General features: G+C 43.1%; 2 protein-coding genes across 3 annotated transcripts; both read right to left on the reverse strand.

Annotated features, from left to right (window-relative positions):
* Positions 1–796: 796 nt before the first annotated feature.
* rab35b (RAB35, member RAS oncogene family b) lies at positions 797–10,174 on the reverse strand. 2 transcript variants are annotated; one of them, XM_028414425.1, is made up of 6 exons: positions 9,862–10,174; positions 7,711–7,761; positions 7,505–7,628; positions 2,641–2,765; positions 2,130–2,254; positions 797–1,068 (listed from the first exon to the last, which is right to left on the reverse strand). In XM_028414425.1, exons 1-6 carry the CDS (start codon positions 9,911–9,913, stop codon positions 940–942), a joined length of 606 nt encoding a protein of 201 aa, XP_028270226.1. In that variant the 5' UTR covers positions 9,914–10,174; the 3' UTR covers positions 797–939. The 2 variants fall into 2 exon arrangements, with proteins under 2 accessions (XP_028270226.1, XP_028270227.1); XM_028414426.1 differs by lacking the exon at positions 2,130–2,254 and having other exon boundaries at positions 962–1,068.
* A 364-nt stretch (positions 10,175–10,538) lies between these two features.
* On the reverse strand, positions 10,539–26,857 carry gcn1 (GCN1 activator of EIF2AK4). Its single transcript, XM_028413771.1, has 57 exons — positions 26,800–26,857; positions 25,981–26,083; positions 25,819–25,882; positions 25,591–25,722; positions 25,366–25,474; positions 25,091–25,189; positions 24,833–24,967; positions 24,578–24,755; positions 24,407–24,481; positions 24,188–24,316; positions 24,055–24,105; positions 23,873–23,971; positions 23,572–23,745; positions 23,331–23,483; positions 23,141–23,233; positions 22,959–23,034; positions 22,599–22,758; positions 22,235–22,424; positions 22,010–22,134; positions 21,747–21,925; positions 21,576–21,669; positions 21,378–21,491; positions 21,093–21,291; positions 20,853–21,005; positions 20,443–20,621; positions 20,234–20,314; positions 19,975–20,118; positions 19,665–19,789; positions 19,397–19,586; positions 19,239–19,309; positions 18,946–19,111; positions 18,672–18,866; positions 18,338–18,584; positions 18,111–18,232; positions 17,903–18,017; positions 17,624–17,803; positions 17,104–17,324; positions 16,953–17,021; positions 16,721–16,859; positions 16,438–16,634; positions 16,216–16,358; positions 16,008–16,125; positions 15,676–15,891; positions 15,423–15,587; positions 15,177–15,338; positions 14,997–15,089; positions 14,767–14,910; positions 14,437–14,706; positions 14,244–14,357; positions 13,762–13,992; positions 13,485–13,678; positions 13,056–13,170; positions 12,598–12,694; positions 12,217–12,365; positions 11,967–12,077; positions 11,245–11,466; positions 10,539–11,164 (listed from the first exon to the last, which is right to left on the reverse strand). The coding sequence occupies exons 1-57, from the start codon at positions 26,815–26,817 to the stop codon at positions 11,039–11,041; spliced, it is 8,013 nt and encodes a 2,670-aa protein (XP_028269572.1). The 5' UTR covers positions 26,818–26,857; the 3' UTR covers positions 10,539–11,038.
* Positions 26,858–27,985: the final 1,128 nt, after the last annotated feature.

Genomic DNA, 27,985 nt, shown 5'->3' on the forward strand with positions numbered 1-27,985 from the left:
GTGAACAGTGCAGTTAAGAGCGTAATGTCCCCGAGCTCCGAGAGGATCAACTGCTCTGCTGCACTTAAACAAAAAAAAATAAAAATAAAATCAATTATCATTGGCTCAGCACTACTGGAGGTTAGAATGGAGAGGGTGGGAAGCTTGGCAAAATATAGACAAAGAAAAACATAACGTGAGAAGTCACCAGTTCTGTCCATCAGATTAGTTGCTAAAGTCTGTCTACCAATCATCATCCGGGTAAAATTTTTTTTCCCCATCAAGTCAAATAAAACACAGTTCATGATCTCTTGACGTGAGCCATGGTAACACAAGTGTCTGAAATGTTGAAGCTGCAGAGATGCGAGGCGGTGACACCTCCACTCTTACTCATACCCAGACGACCGTTCCGATAACCACCTCCCAAACACGCAGACGGCCGCTCCCACCCACCCCACCCCCCAAAAAATTGAAAAAAAAAATAAATCCAGGAAAGGTGAGCCCTCCTCCTCCTCAGGCGCAGAGTCAGACTGAACTCTGAATGTCCCATGTGCAGTGGAATGAGAAGGAGAGATGAGATACTGATGGAGGAATATGGGGATTATGTGGATATAAATCTGAGAATTATGGCGGTCAGTTGTCAGCTTGCAGATCCTCTAAGAAAGGAGGACCTCAGGTCAATAGTGCCCATCTGCAGAATTCCAAATAAAACTTGATCTGACATCTAATAAAATCTGTACAATTTTTTTTAAAGTCTTCATGATTAATTTGTCCAAAAGGGACATTTTTCATTTTTTTAAATCTTTCACTGTATATTTATTAAATCTTTATCAGCTCTTTAATTTAGATGCTCTGAGTCCCATTGTGTGTGTGTGTGTGTGTGTGTGTGTGTGTGTGTGTGTGTATTCATGTGTAAAGAAAAAGACGCTGTCGGCCTTTTTGTGGATGGCTTCAAGTTTGCTAGCAGCACTTTTTCTTTCGTTTACTGTTCCGGGTGAGTTTGACCACGTCGTTCTGTTGCTGCTGCTGCTGCTTGGCTAGCACCTCCTTCTTGGCTTTTAGCACTAGCTCTGTGATGCAGTTGAACATCTGGAAGAGAAACGGCAATCAGTGATTATAGCAGTTCAGTCTAAATCCGATACCTGCTCTGTAGTTTACAGTCTGGATTTTGCCCATCTGCAATGAAACAAACCTAAAAGCTGCTACTTTCACAATTAGCGTAGAATATCATTCAAGGATCTGCACTCAGAATACATGTATCTGCATTCCTCGTGACAGCTGGACATCACTCATAGGCTACATATAAAGCTACGACAAGACTTAAGTCATGTTTATACACTTAAATTACTAAGACCCCGTTCACACTGGGGAAAAAAATCTGGCTAAAGCGGGAATCGGGCCTATCCAGATGTTTTTTTCTGAGTGTGAACACCTCGAATCCGGCAGTATCCTGTTTGATTTCAATCCAGCTAGAGGTGGATCTAGCCGGATTGAAATCAAACTGGATACATGCGCACACGCGGCCCTACCACGGCCTGAACGGACTCTGTATATTACGAGGCGCCACCTAGTGGTTTGGAGCACAGCAAACACGCTGGATGAAGCCGGAGTGCGGACACAAGTGTGTGCTAGCCAGATTTGAAAATAGGTCTGAATGCATCCAGCTTACAGGCTGTCTGGGCTCAATCCTACTCTAGCTGGAATGACTTTCTCCAGTGTGAACGGGGCCTTATAGGTATGTGTTAAATACACACAGACAATAGATTTTCTGGCACATGCATAGCCAGTTTATGTGCAGTGTGCGTGACGACAAAAAATCGGTGGGTATGCAGACATCCCACACCCAAATTTTGACATGAAGAATTTTTAATAAATGTACTGATCAGCATTCAAATGAGTTGGTTATCAAAAGGGGAAAAGGATTTGACGATTATTGATAGTGAAAACAAAGGCGGTGATTTGTGCAATAAGCAGATTCACACACTTAGAATGCTTGCAGATCAGCAGTTATTACAGAGCATTCAGACATCCTGCCCCAATTCAGGCCTTCAGCAGTCCTTCTCTGCATACCAGGCATGTCCAACAAACTACCCTACACAATCATGGCAGTCTGCAGTCCGAGGGCAGAGACACCAGGAACAATGAGTTACCTCTTCAACGTTTATGTTTTCTTTTGCACTCGTCTCAAACAGGCTGATTCCCATCTGCTCAGCGAACTTCTGCGCATCAGTTGTCTCAACCACCTTGGAGTTGGGGTCGTCGTTCTTATTTCCCACTGCAAACAGAAAATATCGTCAAGGTGATGCAACAGGGCTGTCTTATAACTGTCTTGTGTTCTTATAAGCAGAACACAAAATGATTCTTAATGACATTTGCTGATGAAAAACAGATGCATTGGAATAAAGGGTAAATTTCAGACAACTGGACTCAAGGATTTTGTTTTGTTCTGCCAGAACTGAAGAAGCCACTCGGGGAAGTAGCAAAATGTCTTCAAAACTAAATCCTTGAGTCCAGTTGCCTCGATTTAAGCTTTTGCAAATGACCTGGATGAATGAGAGCATCCACAGACACAATGAAGGGTAAAGTCTTTTTTTAGCAACAGAGGCCAAGGTGATTGTGGTACCTGGACTTTTTAAGCACAGGAAAAGAGAGCACACTCACCTAATATTCGGCAAACGTCGTCACAGTTCTGATTGATTTCATGTAACCATCGTTTAACGTTGACAAAGGACTCGGCACTTGTGACGTCGTATACCACTATGACCCCATGCGTTCCCCTGTAGTATCTAAAGATGTATAGGGAGAGAGACAGTCAGCATTTCAATTTAGTAACTCAATGAGTCCAACACACAAGTTTCAATAATGTACCCATATATTGATTTAGCTAGAACCCCTCAACATGACATATTGTGATGAGTGCATTCATTTACTGCTAAATGTGACAAATGTAAACAAATAAAGTAATATAAAGGTAGGCAAACAGATGAAATGCAAATACATTTGGATGAACAGAAGTGGTTAGCTAAAGGTAATAAATAAATAAGAGATATTGTAAACACACTGGATGAACAGTAGTCAAGTTAGCCAAATTATAACACACAAATAGCAGAAACTGTTAGCTGAAGCTAACCCATAAAACTAGACACTGTTAGCCAGATAATAACTAAAGATAGTAAATAGTAGATGAAGCTAAAAGGTATGATACACAGAAAAAACTCTAATCAATAAATACTAGTTATAATATTGGTAATAGATATTCTGGTGCAGGATAAATGAATGAGAGTTGAGTCGGTGGATAAAAAGTTAAAACCTCAAGTTAAGTATCTGGAAAAACTGCATTTGTACTTGTGTGATAATTTGTAGCAGTGTTAATACAAACTTCACCAAACTGTCAGCAATAAGTACACACACACACACACACACTCCTCCATGATCACCACTTTAAAGCAAACTACAATAAGCACCTTTTAGAACAGCACCGATGGAAGCCACTATTTTCACTCAGCGTGGCTGTGAGTGTTTGAGAATCCCAGTGAAATAACTAGTGCTTATGTCCAGCAGGGGGAGACAGATCTCAATTTGGAGCTTTAATCTTTACTTGCAGAAATTGCAAGAATAAGAACACTTTTTTCTTTGTCCGACTCCAGAGTCAGAATATTATCTACACGCAGCACCCCAATCAAGTGTACCAACAGCTATAGTTATGTGCACTTAAAATACAGAGACAGAGACGAGAGTGAGCAACTGTGTGAAGAAGAGGAGCAAAGCCTACAGAACTCTGCATCTGTCCCACACCGACAACCAAACCACCTTTAAACAGTGACCAGACCCCAAAAAACGGAGCATCCCCAGTGTGGCTGCACTGCGCCAAACAAACACAAAGAACCTTTTGTCGTGCTTTACTATCTGTGTGTCAGTGTGTGTGTCAGTGTTTGTGCCTGGCGTGACACTGTGGGGGTACAGTGTTGTCTGGCTATGTCCCCAATGTTCGGCAGTAATGGGCCATCAGGCTGCAGGGGTGTGTGTGTGCACATGAATAGACCCTTAAACTGCCAAACACACAGCAGGCAGGCGTGTGGGGCCCAACCCAATGTCACCTTCTCTGTTATAAAACACACACAGGGCAGTAAAATGTTAATATACTCGACCTTTCACTTAAAAACACATCATTCAAAGGGTTCCCCAAGGACCCAGGTTTTTGACCATGTGATCACTACGCCCATGGTGTGAGCACAGCTGTGGAGCTTCATCACATGTCCTTGCCAGTGTGTCTTCGCTCATTTCCAACCTGTCTTTACAGTACATGGATTTAATTGTACTTTTATATACTATACCTTGGAGAACACATAACTGATGAGTCGGTGGTCATGTAGAGTTTGACTTATGATTACCTCTTCAGGATAGTCTGACTGCATAGACCGAACATGTGACTATCTGTGAGTCCTTTCCACAGCGCAAACAATTTAAGACCTAATGATGTTGCATGCCACTCTACTTCAGCAGAGGGAACAATCAGAGCTAAATAGGCTGCCTGCTCAGTGGAAAGATTCTTGAAGTGCGACAGACAGCAGCATTTCCAAACTAGGACGGTCATACCTCCTCAGGGGCTGAAGCATCATTACTGCCAAGGATTTTACACTTTCTGGAAGATTTTCTCCTTGCTTGTACACAGAGAAGCAACCGATAACTGTCAAACATCCCTTTTTGGTCTTATTTGGAATGATACTCACAAGGCCTGGACAGTGACGTTTTAAAATGCAGCCTCTGTCTGCGCACACACAAAGTCAGAGAGGAGAGAGTAGGAAAGGAAATTGCAGTTTGAGCTGTAGGTCACATTAACGCTGTTTCTGCCTTCACACACTGTGAGTGATGTACATTTATGCACTGCTTTAATTTGTCACATCATGTCAGTGCTGCACTCCAAGATCAACCTTCTCCATGTAAATTACAAAGTAACTGAAATTAAAAGTGCATATTCCAGCATGGCAAGACATCACCTGTTTGACAGCTGGCATTAGTGCAAGTCAGCTGGTCCTCTGACACAGTGAGAGATTGTTTTTTATTAACCATTTTAATCAATTCAATCCTATTGCATTGCAATTATTGGGCTGCAGTTTTAGAGCTGCTATAATACACATTTCAGATCTGCATTACCATCACCTAACTTTGCACAAAAATACCATAAACAAAGCCTAAAAACAAGTACACATAGAACTTGATTTACTTAATGTGGACAGGACATGACTCAAGTCAATGTTTCATGCTGCTATTTAAATAGGTTACCACTAAATATCCATACAGATCTAGCAGGGGGTTTGAGTTTGGTTGTCATTCTAGGGATCAGAAGCACCCTGTCATCAGGTCAATCACATCAGTTATAGTGCTTATTACACCCTGAGCGGTCATATTTCAACACCAGCTTAATTCTTGCATCTTAGACTACAGCACACAACATCAGTTTTGGCTCAAATATCTGTTGGCTGTTATCATCATATCCCCTAACTATTACTGTTTGTAGTTGTCATCATGCAAGCCATTACAAACGCCAATAAATGCTGAAAACTATCACATTCCACATTTTGCATTAACTGTCCTTGGCTATTAATCTAAAACCTGAATGGTAACTACTGTTCCGACCTTCCAAACATATGATGTAATCCATACAGTTAGCATCACGCTGCGAGTCACATGACTCAACGCAAACCATGCTGTGTGTTATAAGGGTTTGCCCAACAGAGCAAATGTTTTTACATCCAAGATAATCCAGCAGCTGTTGGTTTGATTTGTGTTCTGACTCAGATGACGCCAAACTGAACAGATACTACACAAAAAATCGAAAGGAGCCAGATTTAGCTTACAAGACATGTGGTGAACACATGTTTGACGTCTGTATGTGCGGGTGGGAACCTTTGAATTTGTGTTGCCACTTGAAACAGCAATGATGGGAGTGTGAAGTCTGAATCTCAGAACTAGAAACCAATTATACTCATCAGTAATCAAGATCCAACCAACAACAGAACATCCCAACATATACTGTGTTTAAATATAACAGTGGTATAGAAACAATTATGAACCCTTTTCTTTATTTCTGCTTAAATATGACACAAATCTACTCACTAGTCCTGGAAACAGACAGAGAACCCAATCAAACCAGGTAACAGTAATATTTGACTGTTTTGTTTTCATGAAAATGATCCAATATTACAAGTGGCAAAAATTGTGTAAATCTCTGGAATTAGCTGTGTTTTGAATAAACGGGACGTTTTAGTGTGCGTGTGCCCTGTTTTACTTAAACAACAGTGATCTATGAAAGATGATGATATTCACAACATGTTTGGAAGTGGATGTGTATCATGGTATGATGAAACATGATGAAAAACTTGGATTCTATAGATCCAGCCAAACAGACTGTGTACAAATGAAGGAACTCAAAGGCATTGTTATCTTCCACAGGGGTTTTACCAACAAAGATCACTCTAAAAACAAGACATGTAATAGACTGTGAGGTCACAAAAGAACCCAGGGTCACCTCTAATATCAACTAAAGGCCTCTCTCACATCGGCTAACGTTAAGGTTCATAAACCACCACAAGAACACTGGAAAACCCTCTGGTCTGAGTATAAAGTATTATGCATGGGGGAAAAAAAGAATTCCATAACCTTGTCCTATAACTGAAACATGGTGGTAGTATCATAGCTTGTGCATGTTTCGTGCAATCTGGGTAGTTATACATTACCATAATTGATAGAGCAATAGTCTGAAATATACAGCATTTTTTGTAGGAAAATGTGAGAGGATTTCTCTCTTATTTCTTTGACTTGCCTTTGTCTTTTGTGTCATTTTTTTTATACAGAACTACAGACAAATTGAGAGGGTTAATAAATCTTTAAATAACACTGCTTGGTTATATCCAGATGTACAAGTAATACATGTTGGGATGATTGTATCGTTGGTTTGATCTTGATTACTGAATATTAAATTAGTTTACACAACACCAGACTCTCGGCTCCCAGCAACACTAGACTGAAGGAAAACCACGTTATGCCTATGTATCATAAAAACTAATATTTTATTCACAATCTATTAAAAACAAAACATGCTTGATGTCATCCCTTTATAAGCTTTTAGTACCTTGTCAGTAGTGGCGGACTTATCTGATAGATATGCAGTATTTGCCATGGTTAATGCCAGGCCTCCCTTTTAAAAGGTGTGGAAGGTGTTCAAATCAGCGTGAACCAAGATGCACATTGATGCTGTATATCACAGGACAGGGCATGACACACGAGGCCACCATAAGAGGGTGAAGACTCCAGGAGCCTCCCTCTCACATCTGTAATTAGTATCTGTGGGGAATTCCACCCAGTTTCATAGAGCAGCACTGACAAGCATTCCAGTTGTCTGCAAACTGCTTCCTCAAACAACACCTAATGCGAGGACCACAAAGAGCTTCGCTTGGTTTCAGAGTTATTTGTGGAAATGAAAACTTGTTATAACAACTATATGTGTAAATAAGAATTCACTTACGTGGAGGTGATGGTGCGAAAGCGCTCCTGCCCTGCTGTATCCCAGATCTGTAGCTTCACCTTCTCTCCATTAATCTCCACCGTCCGTATCTTAAAGTCCACGCCAATCGTGGTGATATAGCTACCTGTAAGGACAAACGAGTGTTAATGAGCGGCAACTCAAATGTAGACATTTCTAAATTTATGGTAGATATGGTAATCACACACCTGAAAATGTGTTGTCTGCAAATCGCAGGAGGAGACTGCTCTTCCCCACGCCTGAGGACGAAACACAAGCACAGGATGAAGTTCACAATACAACAGCTTTCCTTAACAAAACAACTATCATTTTTTTAACAACACTTCTTAGCTTTTAACAACAATTTGACTGCATTTGTCTTAAGACTTTTAGAGGGGGTTTCCTGCACCACAAACTGTCAGTGGGCCTTTGGTTTTGCAGTGTATCTTAGCTAACCACAAATAGCTAACCAAACCAGGGGACATTGCCTTGAACAGTTTCTCTAATCCTAATGTACCTAAAATTTAGAAACACTATCATACCTCCTGCATAGTGTTAAAGGATTATTGGCGAGCAAGGACATGCCCTTTATGTTTATTTTAATTGTAGCTTTAATCAGTGCTACAGCAGAACCATTAACAGCAGCTGGGAAAGCGCTGGTCAGAACACAACAGAGAGGAAATATTTCTACCTGGGTTCTAAAAATGAGCAGGTATAATAGACTGATTTTAGGCTGAAATAACACAATAGATGAAAGGAGAGGACAAACAAGAGGGAGAAAGGAAATGGGAGGATAGTTGAGAGGGATCTGTGATGTCTCTTCAACAGAATGGCTGTCAGGTTACAACTAGAAGTTAGGAAGTGGCCAGCCTGCAGCGCTGTTACCTATTGTGTTACTCCTATCTCATGTTTGATTGGTTGAAGCAATATAACTCTCGGGTTCCTGTGATTACCATGCTTCAAAGTTTTTTTTCAAACAAACAAAAAAACCAATGCTTCAAAGCTAAAGAGTCATATTTAATATGCTGCGCCTTCCAACTGCCAGACAAAAAATCAACACATAGGCTCACCTTGACAGAATCACTCCACCATCAGCTGTATGCAACAAGATTCTCTATAGGTAGCATCTGATGCATTCAATGAAATGCTTAACATAGGTTCTCTGCTGTGACAGGCCAGGGGCTAAACATCACAGTGTTTGGAAAGTGATTCTCAAGTAGCAGACCTGTGTGTGTGCAGCTGAAGAAGGGCAGAAGGTCAGTGCCTCTCTGTCTCCTTCTTAATATCTGTGCAGCACTGCAGATCGTTGTACTTCCATGCAGCAGCTGAGGGGGACACTGGACCCTGTGTGTGTGATGGAGTGAAGGGCTTGCTGTGCTGCCTTGTACTCTACTGTGAGCTGGCAGCTGATGGGGTAGTGCCAGGATCGGGGATGTCAATGAATGCAAAGATCATTGCTCACAAAGACATAGAGCGGGATGAGGCTCTTCTCCTACTGAATGTGGAGCAGATACAAAAGGAGCAGTCCATGCCACTTCTGCACACATCTCCATTATGCATCTACCTGTGGCTGTGACATTATCACGGGGTTTTTCCATAAGAAGCAAGTAGGCAAGCGGTGTTTTGGTACCTCATTAGCGTAACACAGGTGACACTTCGGCTAATACTAACCACGTTGTTAGTCTCACTTCAATATAGTTTGGCTGGCTGGATCTAAACCAGAGTCTGCAGTGCAGTGTTCCTCCACTATCACTATCTCCCATGCTAACAAGCTAACTAAATCCATTCAAGTAATATGAATTTAGTTGACGTAGCATACTTACCATATTTAACTCGTATAAACACGCTTTATATTTGTACACAAGTCCAGTAAAGCACAGATAACGTGTATCCACCTAACTAACACTCAAATTCTAATGTTAGCTTAGCTTCCGGCTAGCCAACAGCTAAAATGAGACCCAAACAGAGCCCAAATTATGTCACAGACACCTCAGGATAAGCTTTTTGGGTGCAGTGTACGTTTTGTTACGGAGATAACACACATGCCTATGTCGATAAACCAACACGTCAAGAAATCTTCGCGACAGACCCTGTGGATCTGGAGGCGGTATCCGGCCTCATCGGCTGACAAGCCCAGCCCGGACACCCAACCGCCGCCCTGTCACTGACACAGAAATATGGCGGATGTGTACATTTCACAAATAATTTCCATGCATAAAATACAAAATAAAACGTTGTAAACGCGCCATAGTACTACACGGCGAAGCTGGGGTTGTACTCTTGCTTCTACCCTTGTAAAAAAAAAAAAAAAAAACACGACGAGGCCCACTTCCCGTCCCGGATCCCCGGCGTCGGCTTACCACTGTCACCGATGATGAGTAGCTTGAAGAGGTAATCGTAGTCCCTGGCCATGCCGGTAGCTGGTGGCTCACCCCCGCCTTGTGCCGCTGCTTTAATCGGTTTGCTGTCCGACTCCCTCGGTCCGTAAAAAAATCACCAGCCCCCAGATCCCCCGGTATGAAAGAAAACGACCACTACCGATGCTAGAAACTGTTAGCCCCCCGAGCCGGCGGCGTTTTTTCTCGGGGTTTCGCGGCGTCAGCAATCCTCTCCCTCCGCTGCAAACAGCCGGAAACTCCGCTTCCTTCTAGTGGAGCTGCACCCAACTGTGACCCGGCCTCACTGCGCAGGCTCCTGCGACAGCAGCGCCGTCCCATCCCATTGATGAACACAAGACTCACGCCACGAGAGGGGCAGTGGACTCTCAGGATCATGAAGAATCTCAGAAGATCCATGTCATACCTGTGTTACCAACAGTGGATCTTAAGTTATTATTTTCGCCCAACCAAAGTATTTTTAATTCCCCCTGAGTATGTTGCTCCTTTACACATACCTGTTTTATTTGGGTGCAATGTTCACACTTAGAACTTAACTCCCAGACAGGATTGCACATTTAACTTACTTATGTTATGGTTTAATGAAGGTCTTAGTGACCACTCTGACACACCGACTTCCCAGTAGTCCACACAAGACATCATGAAATCCACATCTTTTTATTTTGTATAGCCTTTTTACAACCGTCACTGACATAAGAATGATCATTTTCCCCAAACAACTCTCACACAAAGTCCAAATAAAACTCAAAGATGGGGGGGGGGGGTATATCACTACAGTTGAGTGCTTGAAATCATTGTTTTTGGTAAAATATGTAGCAAAACACTGAAATATCAAAACGGATTTGGCATTATGTCTTCCTAACTGTATTTTAAGTACAGGGCAAAGAACCTGCACATCGCAAGATAAAATAAACAGGATATAAACTGGGCTTAAAGGCCGCTAAAACACTGAAAAAGAAAAATAGTTGGGGAGTACAGAATGTAGGAAAACCAGTTAAATCATCGCCTCAGCCTTCAGCCCATAAAGGCCAACGTGTGTCGAGTGTGTCTGGGGTTCTCATACACTGAAGATTTGTTTAATATGTCAGTCAAGCTTCAGTTGACTTCTGCAGGTGTCATTTTATTATTTAGTCCTGCTCCATCATGTTAGGATGGTGTCATCAATCTCTTCGTTGGAGTCTGGCAGGCTGGAGATTTTCTTCAAAGACCGCCGGTGACACTCTGAGAGCAGGTCATTACTTGCAGAGTCCAGAATGGCAGTAATACTCTGAAATGTAGAAAAAAAGAGTTAGAGAGACTGTATGTATAGCTAATGTCTGTAACAAATAGAGGAGTCTGAAGCCTGACCTGCAGGACTTCCTCTCCCTGGCGGAGTCGTAGCAGGTTGACGATTGTGTGTTCGCTCTGGGCTCTGACGCTGGTGTTCTTATCCTTGGTGTTGTCCAGCAGACTCTTTATTAGGGGCTTGATGAGACTGACCTCCACAGCGGGCAGCGATGGATCTTTGAATACCCACCACAGCACCCGCTCTGACACCAGTCTGATGTCACTGGACTGATTCTGAAGACACTGTGGGGGTCATGGACAGCTAATGTCACAAAAATTCAATTTACAGTACAACAGATTGTTTAAAAAGATTTTTACCATCTTACATAAACTATGATTTTGGTTTTTATACCTGATTTTTAGACTTCACTATGAAAATGTATGTTTATTTACATACACTTGTATTTAGCTTTTTATTCCCGATTCTCATCAATCATGATAGTTCAATGCATTAAATATGTATTTATGGAGATCATCTTTTTTCTCATGTGTTCCACACTGACTCTAGTTTTTATCTAATTTCTCACCAAATTAATTAGCATACATAAATTATTATGCATAAATGCTACAAACACCATGACTAGGTAATTTAAGATCATTTAACCTTAATTGAACTGACACATAGAGACAGTACAGAACATTTTGGTGAGTTATTAGCTCCCACTTCCACAACTGTACAAATATAGAACAGGGAAGTTTGTGAGAATGCAATCATCAGTTGGATGACATTGCTTCTGCTTTACCTTAACAAACTGTGTGATGATGCGCTGGGAAACACTGCTGCCTCCATCTGTTTTGAAATGATGCCTCACAAGAAATCCCATGGCTCTGATTCCACTGGTAGCAATGGGAATCTGGAAGAGGAAGAGGAGTCATGATGTGTACTGACGCAGACAAGGGGTTAAAATAACAATGGGTGTAATAGGCTTTATTACATCATATATAAGCTTTATTTTTTCTTAGCTTAGCATAAAAAAACACCCTGATCCTCACCCTGTCCGCAGTGGCATTGGTCAAAATGGTTTCAGTCACAGTATCACAGTATTCCTTCCCACACAGTCTCTCGGGTGCAGACTTGACAGCTATGGCCAGGGCCAGGCCACGACCATGACGCACCATCCAGTCCACACCAGACATGTCGGCTACAGTGAGGAAGAACATTTATTAGCTCACCTTCTCATTGTTCTAATGCAAAGGGCATTTAGAGTATAAACATAAACATAAAAAGGGCATGAAAATACTGTTTATAAGCAGGAATCAAAACATATGCACTGTTTTATTGGTTAATTTAAAAAAAACTAATATATCACACACACACACACACACATATATATATATATATATATATATATATATATATGTATATATACCAACCTAAGATGTGCTGAAGTAATACACTTTTCAGCTCCTCCTCTGACAGGAAGGCACAAAGCTCCCCAACACAGCCTGCTGAGGCCATTCGAGTTGCATCCTGCACACACACACACACACACACATTAGTTATCAGACTGCCAGACAGACAGAGATTCTGTGTAATGTATTCTCAAACTGACATGGAGGCTCAAAACCACCTTTTTAGAAAACCACATCCTCCCTTGTCTGACTTCCGTTTTTCTGCTATGATCACAGAGGAAATCACACCCCTGTACATGCCTCTGCAAATTCTACAAAACCTTATATATTTATGCATTATTTCACTGGTAATTTATTAATGTATTTGTAACTATTGCAAATCCTGAGACGGAGAAGAAAATGGGTGTGTTGCTGCAGATAAACAAGATGCCTTTTCAGTCCTACTTGATGCTGCAAGGCATCTTCTCCTGTTAGCATACCTCATCATGTCCCAGCATGCCTAGTAATGTGGTGGTGATGGTTTTGCGAATGGCTGGGTCCACCTTCGATCCAGCCCCCTGGATGACAAACCTTAAGGCTTGCAGCATAGTCTCCCTGTGAGCACACATTATTGTAAAATTAGTAAAAAAAAACAAAAAAACAAAAAAAAACAAGCATTTACTTTTCATGGGTTAAGAATAAAGTCATACTGATACAAGATGTAATGCTGTAATTCTTTCATTTGTCAAAGTTATGTCAGCAGATGCTTTATTACTGATAAGAGACATTTTAGCTATTGCTCCGATTCCTCTATTTTTGGAAATAGCTATTAATACCACAAACGCCTAAATTGACAGTGTGTTTTAGATCACATTTTAGGATTCCGATTTATTTACTGAACTGTAATGCATAGAATATAGATGGCACACCTGACACCAGAGTCCTCAGCATTGCGGATGGCAGCAAGCTGCTCAGTGAAGAGTGGGTCAACCTTTGCATGGATGGAAACCAGCTGGCCCAGAGCCTCAGCTGCCCTCAGCCTCACTGTGCGGCTCGAATCCTGCAGAGCCTTCAGGAACGTGGTCTGCAGTTGTGGCAGGAACGGCTTCAGGGCGATGCCCACCTGTAGAAGGGATACAATCAGGTTAGTCATGGCGATCAACTGTGGAGAGGAATGAAGAAGTGATCCCCTAGAGAGATACAGACCTTAGCCAGCAGCAGAGTAAGAGTCTCCAGCAGAGCCGTCTTCACCGTCCAAGCAAAGCGGTCTCCCAAAATACGGATCAGAGGGCCGGTAATGTTGACAACAGAGGGCCGGAGAGCTTCGGGAGATGTCAATTTGATGACCCCTCCTAATGCTTTAGCTGCTTCCTCTTTCTGCTCAGGGCTGCCAGTGAGGACGCCTTCTCTAAGGACCGGCAGGATACAGGTTACACCCTTAGAAGAGATGGTAAAATAATGCCAATTAAGGTTTTGTGATCAACCTCTTAATTGCTAGGTGAATTCTGATTATTCAAAAAATCTGACATGAAAATGTGGACACAGAGTCATATTCTAATCCCTGTAGAGTCACAGCATTAGAGAAACCAGAAGAAGAAAAAAATATGTTATAAAAGGTAGAAAAGAAAAGAGTGACAACACTATGCTGTAATATGGCCTCAGTGTTTGTGTCGGAGCATTCCTCTTACCTTTTTGGGCAGACAGAAACCAGGCAGATGTTGACCCTTCACATCTGCAGCTGCTGATTTAATGTCTCGATGCAGGTCATCAATTAGAGCCAGCTGGCTGCTCGCATCTAATTTCTATAGAACAGATCAATAACTTTGATTACAAATCAATCATGAGTGAACTCTGCTGCTTCTCATTTCCATATCAGCACACCTTGGTGATGGAATTGATGGTGTCCCAGCTCTGAGACAGGACCTCTGTGTTAGAGTCGTTAAGAAGGTGGATGAGCCCTGACAATAGAGTGCGTGTGTGGGCACTGTAGTCCAAGCGTGTGCGAGCAAAATAAGCATTGAGGATGGTGACGGCAGCCTGTCTGAGTCCGGGGTCAGCTCCTCGTGTAGCCTCCAGTAGGTCCTCTATGATGATCCGCTGACCCACTTCATCTTCCACAGAGAGGATCACTGTTTGACAGCTGCATAATTCCTGAAGCAAAGTAAGAGTAAGTATTTGTCCATGATGCTAAAAAACAAAATGGTGATCTACCTGTGCTTCATCCTCTGTTCCTAGCTTTCCTTTAAGGGATGAGAGGATTGCAGGCAGGATGACCCCTAGGTGGCGCGTTAGAGCATCTCCAGCCACAGCAGACAGGAAGGCCAGCACACGGGTGTTCACAGGAGGAGCAGTCAGCTGGTGCAACCAGAGAGTACATGTTTTAATCAAACAGCTAGACACAATCAAGACCTAAAAAAATTAAAGCCTGACTTGAGTTTTACCTTTGGTACCAAGTAAGGCAGCACAGAGCGACTCTTCACTGCCATCACTTGTTTCAGACCGTCCAAAGCAAACTCAGCTGTGTCCTCATCATCCTGGGAAGATTCAAATACAGCGTGTTAGTTTGGAAAGCTTATAATTCTTTCAGGATTTTATACTACAGTTGCATCTTGCTTTCTCACCAGCTGTTTGAGCAGAGTAGGCAGGATGTCGTCCAGCGCCTGGTGGCCGATGGTTGAGTGGAGCTGCTCAAAGGTCTTGGCTGCTGCCTCACGGACCTCTTCCAGAGGGTCACATAGCGCCTTCCTAACTGTGGGGACCAGCGACTCAGAGAAGACAAGTACCTATAGTACAAACACCATCAGATTAATATCGTTTCAATTTCATCACAACCCTGAAATGTGTGTTTGATCATCTGTGTGACTTACTGCATCTTTGCTGGTGGACTTCATGATCTCACTGAGGCCAATGCAGACACCCTGCCTCTCATCGCTCTTATCGGAGCGCAGTCCATCCTCTAGGATCGGAATGATCTCAGGGAGAATCTTCTCTCCCAGCTTTCTGACCAGATCACCCAACGTACGAGCAGCGATCTAAAACCATGCGGATACACAAAGTCAGCAAAAAGCACTGTGTGGTTACGAGCAGTCATAAGCAAGTGAAAACAGAGTGAGTTAACACCGTTCTCTTGTCAGGGCAGGTAGAAGCCAGGAAGCCCAGCAGCAGGGTGAAGAGTGTTGGAAGGATCTCTCTGAGAGTTCTGGGGGTGTTAGACACCACAATCTTCCACACATGGAGAGAAGCCTGTCGAACCACCAGCTGGGTGTCTGAGCGACCCATGTAGAGGCCTGAGAGGACGCGGTTACGACGCTCAGCACCCAGAGCAGAAATGATTGCCTGGCAGGGGAGAAAGCCATTAAGACTCAATTAATACTTTTCCAATCAGACCAATGTCACTACTGCTGTGATGACATAAGAAATTAGATTAACGAGATGAAGAAATGTATTCCCACTTTATTGGATGCAGCAGTTCCAAAGTTGTCATCCTCTGAGGCGGTCTCTGTAGTCATCTTTCCTGTTACTCCAGAGATATGGAACAGCAGATCTCCAAGCAGCTGTACAGAGCTGAACCTATAAACCAACAGCAGCACAGGCCCAGAGTCTATCAATACAGAGTGACATTTATTAATTTGCTATCATATTTCTGTGCATTTATCTGACCTAATTCTCCACAGGTCATCAAACAGGCCCTGTTCCAGCTCAGGAAGCAGCAGGGCGATGGCGGTTTCAGCATACATGCTGATGATTCGCTGACCGGCTCGCAGAGCTGTGTCTCTTACATATTCGTTTTCATCAGCCAGAGCCTAGTTGTGGACAGGGACAGTAATTATTGTGTTCAGTCAGTTGTTTCATCTATGTCCATAAAGCAAAGCAGGGATTTACCTTAAGAATGCAGGGGATGATGGGCCCAACATAGGGAGTAAATTTATCTCCAAAGGTGACGGGCAGGTAGATGAACATCATGATGTAGCCATCTCTAACATGAGAGGCAATGTCCACTTTGCTGGCGGTCTGCACCACATCTGGCATCAGTTTGTCCAGCTTCTCCACTCCCAGTCCAGCCATCACCTCAGCCAGACCTGAAAAGACCAATACACAAGTCACTGAGTGCTTGCTTAAGTGTTATTGAATAATAGTATAGCACAAAAGCTGAAAGGGAACTAACCTTGTGCTGCTCCAGAGCGATCTACAGAGCTCTGTTCAGAAGCCAACGTCTCCATGAGCCAAGGCAGCAGGTCATCAAAGCAGGACTCACCCATTCCCTTCACCATGGCACCCAGAGCTTTGGCTGAGACTGTACGAACCTAGAAGAGAGAAAAGAATGTGCAACTAAAGCTTCTGCTTTCACACACAGCACATAATGTTACTAAGGCAGGGTTAGTCATCTTCAAACACACCTCAGGTACTGGATCCAACAGAGAAGCCTTCAGTCCAGGAATAACACTTGGCAGGTAAGGAGACAGATCCTATGAACAACACAGCATAACACACCATTCAAACATCTTTAGAATACCCTTATGATAGCGATATTACTTTATCTCTGCATACCTTCTGGTCAGTAAGAGAGTACATGTTGCCAATGATCTGAGCAGCCATTTTGCGAGTGTCAGTGGATCGATCTTGGAAGGCTCTTTGGACAATAGGCATGATGAGAGCCAGAGAGGGGGCATCGATGAAGTGTACAAACTTGGTGTCCAGCAATGTCTGTAGGCATGTCTGTGTTTTCTTTGATGGATCAGTAAGGGCATCCAACAGAATGGGGGTGATGGCTAAAAGGAGAGAATGAACACTGTTATTAACTGTTATATAAACTACTCTCAGTCTTAATGGGACAACACAACCAAAGATATTATCTTTGTGTCAAAACATGATGCCTATATTACCCATATTACAACCTGACCACAGATGGTGTTTAGAGATAGAATTAGCAGCACTTAATGTAGCTTGAATATCTAAAAAGCTCATTTGTTGCTAACTACATGAAGAAAATAGAAAACAGACATTCTGTATGATTTTTAAAACCCTCCAACAAGCCTTCTGTTGTGGCATCTCTGCCTGAATCACTTACCCAGGATTTCAGGGTTGCGGATGACAGAACCAATCTGTCGCAGGGCCTGCTGGCCAGCCTTCTGCACCTTCACGTGGGAGTCAGTCAGCACCTCCGTCAGCTTGGGAACGATGCTAGGCAGGCAGGAGGACAACTGCTTCGGTGCACAGTATGCCATCGCACCCAACAACTCCACTGAACCTGTGAGGATTGTATGACTTATCGTCACCACAGCTGTTGAGTGTTCAACTAAACCTCGAAAATCTATTCATCAGTCTGTGCAATTACAGTGTGTCTCACCTGCTTTAGTCCTCCAGGACTCCTCCTCCAACGCCACCAACAGGGAGGGTAGGACCAGCTTCACACCGTGGGCACTCAGGTTCCTCATGACAGCCTTGGCACAGTCGTCTGCAGCCTGGGCATATTTTGACATTGTACCACCTTATTAGAGTTCTTTGAGCAGAAAACAAAATAGGAAAGCACCAAAAAAAGTGGCCTGCTTACTCACCTCTCTAACATACTGGTTTCCATCTCCAAAGCAGAGCAAGAGATGTGGCAGCACGTGGACCACATATGGCTCAAACAACTTCCCCAACATGTTGCACAGCATTTCAAAGGCAAACAGTGCTCCTGCAAAAGGCAAGCTGACGGTCAGCAGTAGGAATTGTTTTTCTGTTGCTGAAATGCCTGACTGGGTATGTATAAAGATTTAAGCAGTTGTATAATATTAGTTACCTTCCCTCCGTCTGAAGTTTTTCTTGTCCTGGATGGCATCTGTCAGTGTGGTCATGATGTCCTGTTGTTTGAGTGCCAGGATACCAAGACCTTTGACCAGTCCAGCCAGTCCATATGCTGCTCCTTTCCTCTCTGCGTATTTGTCGCTCTCCAGCAACAGCTGCAGCAGGTTTCTGACGATCCCTGCAGCGTCCTCTTTGATAGCGGGGACTAAAGGTGGCAGACAGCTGGCCACAGACTCCTGGACCTGATGTGGACAAGCAGCAACAAACCATATAAGATAAAGTGGTGATTTTTCATTTCTGTGCAAAGCGAAGCAATACAAGTTGCTGACCTGCTGTGAAGGTGTAGAAAGCGCAGTGATGAGCTTGGCCACGATGGGTTTGACCTTGGGGTCACTTTTGTCCAGATGTTTAGCCAGGGAGCCCATGAGAATGACCACGCTCTGACGGACAGAGTCGTAGCTGGCATCTTGCGGGGCATTCTTGAGAAACTCCTCAAACACTGGCAGCAGGGAGCTCACGTTATCCTGACACATAAAGAAGGCACGTAAGGTTCAGTGACATAAGCAAGAGGCTGGGAAAAAAAAACAGAACAGTGAGCAGTACCTTTCCGTGTGTGTTGAGCACTGAAAGGGCAGCATCCAACATGCAGCGCCGCACCTCAGTGTGGCGGTCATTCAGAGCATCAGGAACAAAGAACAGGAAGAGAGGGGTGACCTGAGATTCATCCAGGTACTGCGACAGCTTGTTGAGAGCCAGAGCAATGCCACACCTGATATGTGTGGAGGAAAAAAAACAGGTTCATGGTCTAAATATCTCTGTAACATTGGAAACTGTAATACAAACTGCATACAGTGACATTAAATAAAACTAGGATCCCAAACAAGCATGTGTCTTACCTGGCCTCCCACTGGTCAGGTGGAGATTCAGAGATGACTCTGCCTAAGGCATCCAGCACAGGAGGTGGCCTCTTCAAAAAACATGTTAAAACTTATGTTAATAAAGCCAAATCTGTCATAAGAATCCGTTTTAACCAAGGGATGGCACGTGGTCTTACATAGAGTTTCTGATGGTAGAGCTCAGTGAGCTGGCTGAGCACTGTGGCAGACTGGTCTCTGTATTGGGATACGGCACTTGACAGGGCTTCAGCTGCGGCGGTACGGATGGCCTCCTCATGGTGAGTTACATCTCCAATCAGCAGGGAGCACAACTCAGGGACCAACTCAAGACCCAGAGACTCCCAGAGTCTGAGGTGGAAGGACAAGCAAAAGAATTAGTTCAGCTGTGCAGGTTAAAGAAGATACCTCCCCCCCCCCGTCACATACTTCTCAGCCAAGGCTCGTCCTTCCTCCTCAACATCAAATCTGGAAACCCAAAGTCTCCGGAGCAAACTCATCCCACTGGCCTCTGTGCTGTCTGTAGGCAGGGCAAACTCCATCTCCAACAGACCCTGAGCACAAATAATATTGGGTATTAATATGGATGTACCACACGCAGATTTTGCCACAACTTTAACAACAAACACAGTGAAAGTACTGGTTCCATCATGGTCTAAAATCTTTTCCACTCTGAGGCCATGTCCTTCTTCTGCTGGCCTTGCAAAAAATTTACAAATATAAAGGAAACAGGTCTCACCCTTAGTGCAGCATCTCGGACAGAGAAGCAGGGTGAAAGCAGGGCATCGAGCAGGACGTCTATCTCTTCCTGCTCTGCTACAGCGCAGCCCTCTCCTCCTCCAGCACTGGCACACAGAGCTGTCAGGCACTGAGCTGCCAACACCTGAAAGACAAGAGTGTAAGAAGTCTCACATCACAGGCAAAGCCACAATTTTGTCATTAATGTGACTATTTTAGAATGCCCCGTGCAGGAAACAGAGAACCTATGAAGAGTTTACCTGGAGTCGTGGGGTGGCTGTTGAAATAACTCTGGTCAGTAGCAGCAGCATGTTGACACGCGGAAGCAGTTCTGGGCCATTCTAAGAAAAGTCACCAAACACCACTTAATTGTCCAGTTGACTGACAGGAAAATTTGCATTGAATAATGTATTTCCTATCATTTTGTGCAGATCACAGGCAGGAAAGGTTTGGACAGGTTTGTCTGTACCTCATCTATTATGTCATCGCTGTCTGTGGTGCCACGGAGCTGGGAGTGTTCATTGATGACTTGCAATGCTCGGATCATTATGCTCTCTGTCTCCTCGGTGCTGCCTGAAGACTCCCTGAGTGTAGCGTTGAGGAGAGGGAAGCAGAAGGAGAAGGCAGGAGCAGACAGTGGACCCACATCTGAGGGAAAAACAGTCAAAAGAGCAGTCGGTAATCACAGCACATTTACTTCTCTACTCTTATACATAAGTACTTGATGATTTCAATGAACATAATAATATTCAAACAATACTTTAGAATTAGCAAGAAACAGATAAGATTACTTAGAAAACAAGCAGTATATATGTGCCTGTGTGCTGAAAAAGATGCCTGTTTCTAAGACTGTCCACTATTATCCGTAAGTGTGTTTACCAGTCGTCTTGCTCTCTCTCTGTGGGACAGTGTGGTTGTACAGCAGCAGGACAGTGCGATGGGCTGCCGTGTCTAGGTCTTCTTCTTCCCAGGCCATGTCAAGATAACACTCGGGCTTCAGCAACCGCAAAGTCACATGACCCACAAGTACAGCTGGAAAAGCAAATTTGTACAACGTGATTGAGACACCAAGACTCGACCTGTGCCTGTAAATATAACACAAAACACTAAGATTCATACCCAGGGAGTGAAGGGGTTTGGGCATGAGGCACACTCCGATGTCCAAGAAGACCTGCTGGATACGTGGAGCAGCCATAGGGGAGTGAAGCAGGGGCAATAGGACCCGTAGGGCAGCAGGGAGCTCCCTGGTCACCTGAGCTGGTCTCTCTATCAGAATGGCTTCGAGCAGACCTACAACACTCTGCAGCTCCACGTCCATCTGCAGACACCATGGTTTCAACAGGGAGAATTTAAAAGTCATTTCAGGCACTCCAATTTAAAGAACAGATTTTCTGGACTGCACACCTCTTGAAGCCTTTTACGAACAACAGACTCTTTTTCAAGCTGGATTTGTATCATTTCCTTCTGTTTGCTGGTGAGCTGAACCTCCTCTTTGATGCCCTTTTTTTTCTTAATTTCCTGCAAACACAGGGAAATAACACACAATCAGAATGACTGCTAATCATTAACATCATTACAAAAACACAGATGACTTCCATCTACCTCACGTAGCTCCAGTTCAATGATCTGCTCTTTGTAGGAATAAGCCTTGTTCTCTCTCTTCATGTTTCCTTTCTTGGTGCTATCTTTCTGCGCACTGCAGCGAGGCGGGAAAACAGGAGTGAATAGGCCACATATAAACAAAATAAAACAGTAATATGGCAGCTGACTTACCTCTGGACGATGCTATCATCATACAGCTCCCCTTCTGGTGTCAACATGATGGCATACTCTTCCCTGGTGACCTGTAGTAGAGCAGGACGGGAAAGGCCTTCGGTGATGTGACTGATTACCCGCGGTAGCAGCTTGTTGGGCGAAAGGGCTGACAGAGCACCGACTGCATTTTTTACTGCCTAAAGAGAAAACAGGAAATGCTATGATCAAATTTACACATTACAAAACAACACAAAATATGGATCTGTGTGTTATGGTCAGACCTGGTTGTCAGCATTGACCTCCAGCAGATGTGGCAGAATAGCCTCCAGGTTCTTTTCTATAAACTCTTGTGCTTTTATATTCATTAAAGACAGAAGGACAGGCCAGAGGCCAGCGCGAGCTCCAACTGGAAAAGAAATACAAGGAGAGAGAGTTAAAAAACTGGAGTCACTACACATACAAACCCCCAGGCAGCTTCAAACAAAGAGAACAATCAATACTCGTACCTATAGATGGGTGATGAGTGACTATGAGGATCTCCATGGCCAGATTTTCGGCCTCAGTAGGGTCGCCCCACTGGCTGGCAGATGAGCAAATGACACACAGTGCATCCAGCAGGGCACGAGGAGGAACGTAGCTGCGACCCAACTCAGTCAGCTCTCCAGACTCTGACACCAAAGTGTCCTGGGGCAAAACCTGACAGATTACAACATACAATCAGTAACAGCTGAGGAGGAAAATATCACAAAAAGTGACAAAACAGAGACAAGAGTAGCAATTCAGCCTGGAGGCAGAATATAAAACAATGACAAATGGCAACTTAATATTATCTTTCAGTATGACTTGTGTCCTGCATTAAATAAATCGTACTTTGTGTTTGTTGATGACCACCCGGAGTTCTCCTAGAAGACCGTGGGCAAGACTGGATCCACCAAGGGAGGAGAGCAGTTTCCTGATTGTCTGCTGTGCCTTCTTCCTCACGCTCCAGCTCCGAGACAACAGAACTGCAACTACAGCCTGATGATACATCCTACAGAGAAACAGTGAGGCAAAATTAACCTTTTTTTTTTTTAAAACACAAACAATGGAGGATTGGAGCTATTGAGAAGCAAGCAGTGCACACATGTATTGTGAGTATTGGAAATCACTCTATCTACGCAGTAAATTCAGCACATATTCTAATTTTCAAGGCAAACTATTGTGCACAGGTTAACAGAAAGATAGACTCACTGCGACTTGCTGGTGTTAAGCCTGTGGGCATGATCCAAAAACAGCCTTTCACAGAGCAGCAGCACTGTGAGCAGAGCTAGAGACATAGAGCAACGGTAACAGGCCATCATTTTATGTCCTGAAATTGTGAACCATATATTCAAACCATGTATTCAAACTGTGCATTAAATTTGCTTGCTTACTTTCTTCACTGCTCTGTGAGAGGAATTTCTCTGTAGTGAATAGTGGCTTCTTCTCATTTAGAATCAGGTTCCAGAAGCCTGTGAATTTTGACTCTGCATGGACAAAAGATAAAACTTATGTTTTTATGCCAAGAGATCTCCAGCAAGGTCCATGAGTTTGAACAGTTAACTGCTGAAACAAAAGCCTCACCTGTCTGTGTCTCCAGCAGAGCCAATCGACTCAAAAGAACAGAAGCTGCTACTCCCTCTGACAGCAAAGCATGCTGGGAGTTCTGTGCTGCAGCTTTCTCAACCGTTTGAAGAAGTAAGGGCACAAGGTCTGAGGCTTGGCTTAGAGTGTCACCTAAACAAATCAAATAATACAGACGAGAGGTTTCATCTCTGCTATTTCATTTGCAGTTTTAAATGTAGCACAGTATTGTAGTACTGACCTTTGAAAGCCCCCAGCATGGCCTGAAGATAGGCATGTCGAACCAGAGAGGTAGATGTCTTCAGGGTGAAAGCCTTCTTTAACCAATCTAACAGAGCGGCAGGAACTTCCACTGTAAAGCGACTGCTCCACTGAGAGAGCACAGACACAGCGTGCACCAAAGTGCCCTCATGAACTAAAGACAATAAAGAAATGTTAGTATGACAGCATGCAAAGCGTTTTCCACATCAGAGCTTGTACTGTAAACCAACAAAAACATAAAATATTAATCTGACTGAAGGAAAAGAAAGGAAAAGGAGCACCTTCTTGTTGTAAAAAGGGGATGAACATCACAGTAACTGCAGAGCTCAGGGTCTGGCTGGAGGTCCCTGACACAGCATGATGGCTGCAGCTGCCAATTCCTAAGACAAGAAGATGAAGTTCCCAGGATGCAACACTGCAATTCTATCTCATGGATAGAGCTACTAAGTAAAAAGTGTCTTACCCGACAACACACTCATCTTTTGGGCGACAACTGTAAGCTTTCCCTCTGACCCTGAAATCATAAGAATCATGTTTCAGGTCAGCTAACCCAAACAAGACCGATATTTCAGATGAAAAGGAATTAATCAGGTCACCTCCAAGGATCTTGAAGAGGTGTGAGACAATATCCTGCACAGCCGTGGGATCACTGCACTGCTGAGACAGGACCTGCATGGCCTGGACTGCCTCCTCCATAAGCTGGGCATTATTGGCTTTAAGCTGACCTGAAACCCACACCAAACCAGTGATTAAATACAGCTAGTATGAGTGTAATAGTGACCTCTGTGTAAATTAATATGGCATCAGGGCCTTACTTGCTATGGCCTTTCCGATATCCATGGCGTACTGGCTGAGGTCAAGAGTCACAGCGAACAGCAGGCAGGAAACGGCTGGACAGAGATAAAACAGTGTTTTAATTGGCTGCATGAGCTACAAACAGGTAAGCATTAAACAAAATCACTATGCACAAAAAGCTTCTCACTCACTCTGCATAGCATTCTCTGGACTGCGGAGCATGGTCTTCTGCAGGGCAGGCAGCAGCAGCTCTTTGAACTCAGAGTGGGAAACGTGTCGCAGTAATGAGCTGCTTTTGTCCACAACATGCTTTTGTGGTTTAGTCTTGCTCATGAGGACTGATTTTATGTACAGGTCCAAACTGGCACTCTGAAAAAAACAGTAGAAGGTTAAAAAGATGAAGAGCAACAACATCAGAGTACATGTGTGGTCAATTAAAAACTCACCTTATGCTTCTCTATTGTAGCTTTGTCTTTCTGAGCAGTGCAGAAGTCGAAACACACTCCCAGCATTGGTAGAGTTGTAGGGCTCTGCTCCAGAGTCAACAGAGCGCTGATGTACTCATCCACCAGTCCAGGTTTCTGGTAGTGACACACACAATGTCAGAACTATCTGGAATTCCTTACAGAACCGGTTCTGTAATTTTAAATTTAATAAGCGCCTGCTTTCACATAAAAAATTCTGCCACTTTGCCTCATGCTTACCTCCACCCACAGGTGATTAAGGTTCTTCAGACTTGATTTCTTAGCCGTAGTCTTTGCTCCACCCACCACCTCGGCCACAAGGAGGCTCTGAACTTCCACCTAAGGCAGAGGACACAAGGTGATATCAACATCCGGAATATAACAGTATATGACAGATTCACCCCTAACTCCCTGAAACATCTCAGCTGGTTGCCAACAATAATTTATTGAACAAAACTTTTTTGAGTCATGTATAAATTTAAAAAAACATTATTCCATTATAAAAATGTATTTACCATTTTCTTCCAGACAGGTCCGTTTCTTTTCTCTGGGGCAGAAAAGACAGTGGGGACTAAAGCGCAGGTCCAGGACAGACAGATGAAGGCAGCAGAGCCGGTGCTTTTACTGCAGATATCATGGAGTAAACAGCAGAAAGGCTAAAGACATGATTGCACTATAGACACTACAGGATGCAACACAATGGTGAAGCAACTGCATACATAACGTTCAGACTTGTGTACCTGGGCTCTACATTTTTGCTGATGACTCCGCTGTTCAGCAGGCAGGGGAGGAGGTTGTTTACTAGGACATCAGGCTGACTGTCACCCAGCTGGGCAATGACAGAGAGCAGCACTCTGCGTGATGCAGCATCCCTGAGAAACAGACACAAAATATGAATACTGAAAGCAAAAACAGTGTCTGGAAAAAAAACCAACATCCCTGTTTGGTGACTATACTCATATACCTACCGATATCTGTGTGGAGTGAGACAGAAGAGCTTGCATAGTCCTTTAACAGCAGGCTCCGGTAACTCTGAAAGACAACATTTGGAGAAATATTATTGCTGACTGAAGCAAATATGCTATTAAGTTGCATATTATATTGTAGATAATGAACACAAAATCATTCACCTTTGCCCTCTATGCACTGTTTCAGGTCTCCAAATATCTCCTTGCGCTCTTTCACGCTGGCTGTAGTCACTTTTACAGCAAATTTTTTAAGTGTGTCTGAAACCTGTGCAACCAGAATCAATGAATAAGAATCAGATTTAAGTACAAAAGACTCATCACTCTTTAGTTTATTTACACAATGGATAACAGCAAGTACAAAGGAAGTTTGTAGTTTAGTTTAAAAAGCATCTAAAATAATTAGCAAACAGCAATGGATGCCTTATTTTCTCATTACCTCTTTTTTTAGTGGAAAAACTCTAGTGGCGATGGACAATTAAATTTCAAAGAGGATCACTGCGTAGTCTAAGTTCTTTAAAAGTATAAAAAACAGCTGAGTTACTCATCTAAACGGTCATTACTTCTGGAGGGCGTGGCTTAGCTGCCTCATCATCACAAAAGATGAATTTATGACTGAGAAAGAAATCCAGACCAAATGAAGGAATCCACTGCTAGCCAAAGCACCCTACGAATTAGTTTACAAATCACAAAGTATCGATTAGGCTATCCCTCCGCTGTGAGCAGAGAGCAGTCCTGCCAATGTGAGCTAATCGACAGCAGCAGCACAGTCTCATGAAGCCACACTGAGGCTACGTAGCACTCCGCTAACAGCCTGCCAGTTGGCTGCTGTCGATTTCAGCTCAGCGTTCTCGATGAATGCCGAAAAACACCGAAGTATTTAGAAACGCGTCGCCCAAGACTCTAAGAATTTTGTCCCCACTGTGTATTGTGTCATTATTACCAAAGTAGACAGCACATTATTAAAAGTCCAGCCACACAAACCTGCGTGTCCGCTGCCATCTTGCCGGTCTTGGTGCAGGAAGGAGTTATCGATGTCACTTCCGGGTCAAAGAATTACGTAACCCCAGCCACAAAAATATAACACACCCCACGACTATTTTTGAAATCACTTTTAAAATCGATACATCTGATTAGAAATCATGAGAATAATTAAAGACTAACAATTTATAAAAATGTATTCGATGGATAGGAATTATTGAACAGCCTGACACTGTATTATTTCTCATTTGGTATCCACCTTTTATGTTAAACTCTCTCTCTCTTTGTTATCTTGATAAATTTTATACCTTGTGTTAAATTTTATATAAATTTAAATATTTAAATTCCACAATAACTTCAAGTGGTATTTTATATTAATGGTCTAATGATTGCTTGTTTGATGATCCATGTAGTACATCTGAGTTTAGTTTGTCACTAAACCTACGATTTTTGAAGAACATTTAGGTGACCTTTTCTGAGTAAATGTTGCTGAATGGAATAGTATTGTTTTCATGATAACATTATATTGTATGTGATGCGGGCTTAGGTCATTCACTAAACCTTGTAAGAGCAATGTTAGACCACAAGGTGGCAGGATTCCTTTCTCAAAGATTCTCATTGTGCACGTCCTTCAAACTTTGAGTAATTATGTTACAGAAGTTGTCAGACCCTCTATTTTGAATGTTTGTCGCTGCTTATATAATCCAGTCCAGTTGAGGTGTGTGTACAGTGTGACAGATTTAAGACAATTTGACAAGAATGTGATGTAACAATTTCTAATGATCTGTAAATAATCTGGAGCGTTGTCTAAACAAACATTTTAACAGTCCAGAAACTTTGAAGACAATCCTTTTTGCAGATGCAGTTTTATTTTACAATCATTTTGAAGCACCCTGCTGCTGAAAACTGCCCATGAAGTATTTACAAAGGTTGGCAACTGTTCTGTTGTCTCTGCTGTCATCCACTGAGAAAGAATTTTGTGTAATTTTCTCAAACAGTTTGGTGCACAAGTGATATTTTACAGGAATCTATATGTAAACTGCAATGTTCTTCAAATGTATTAAAGTATTAAAAAGAAGAGGAAGCAGCAGAGCAATCACTGGTACCATATCAACTGAACACAAGTGAAGAGTGTGTACAATAATATATCAATCCCATAAATATCTTCAAACAAATATCACAGACAAAG

This window comes from Parambassis ranga, chromosome 9, assembly GCF_900634625.1.
Source record: "Parambassis ranga chromosome 9, fParRan2.1, whole genome shotgun sequence".
In the NCBI taxonomy this organism is placed as follows: Eukaryota; Metazoa; Chordata; class Actinopteri; family Ambassidae; genus Parambassis; species Parambassis ranga.

Excerpts from the sequence above, each read along its gene's own strand:
- gcn1 (XM_028413771.1), bottom strand. Across the intron at positions 23,234-23,330 it reads TCTGCTGGAGACACAGACAG|AGTCAAAATTCACAGGCTTC; the intron begins GTGAGGCTTTTG and ends TTGTCCATGCAG. Across the intron at positions 20,119-20,233 it reads CAGCCACCCCACGACTCCAG|GTGTTGGCAGCTCAGTGCCT; the intron begins GTAAACTCTTCA and ends CTTGTCTTTCAG.
- rab35b (XM_028414425.1), bottom strand. The coding sequence starts at position 9,913 with ATGGCCAGGGACTACGATTACCTCTTCAAGCTACTCATCATCGGTGAC. Across the intron at positions 7,629-7,710 it reads TGCAGACAACACATTTTCAG|GTAGCTATATCACCACGATT; the intron begins GTGTGTGATTAC and ends TTGTCCTTACAG. Across the intron at positions 1,069-2,129 it reads AAAACATAAACGTTGAAGAG|ATGTTCAACTGCATCACAGA; the intron begins GTAACTCATTGT and ends TTTCTCTTCCAG.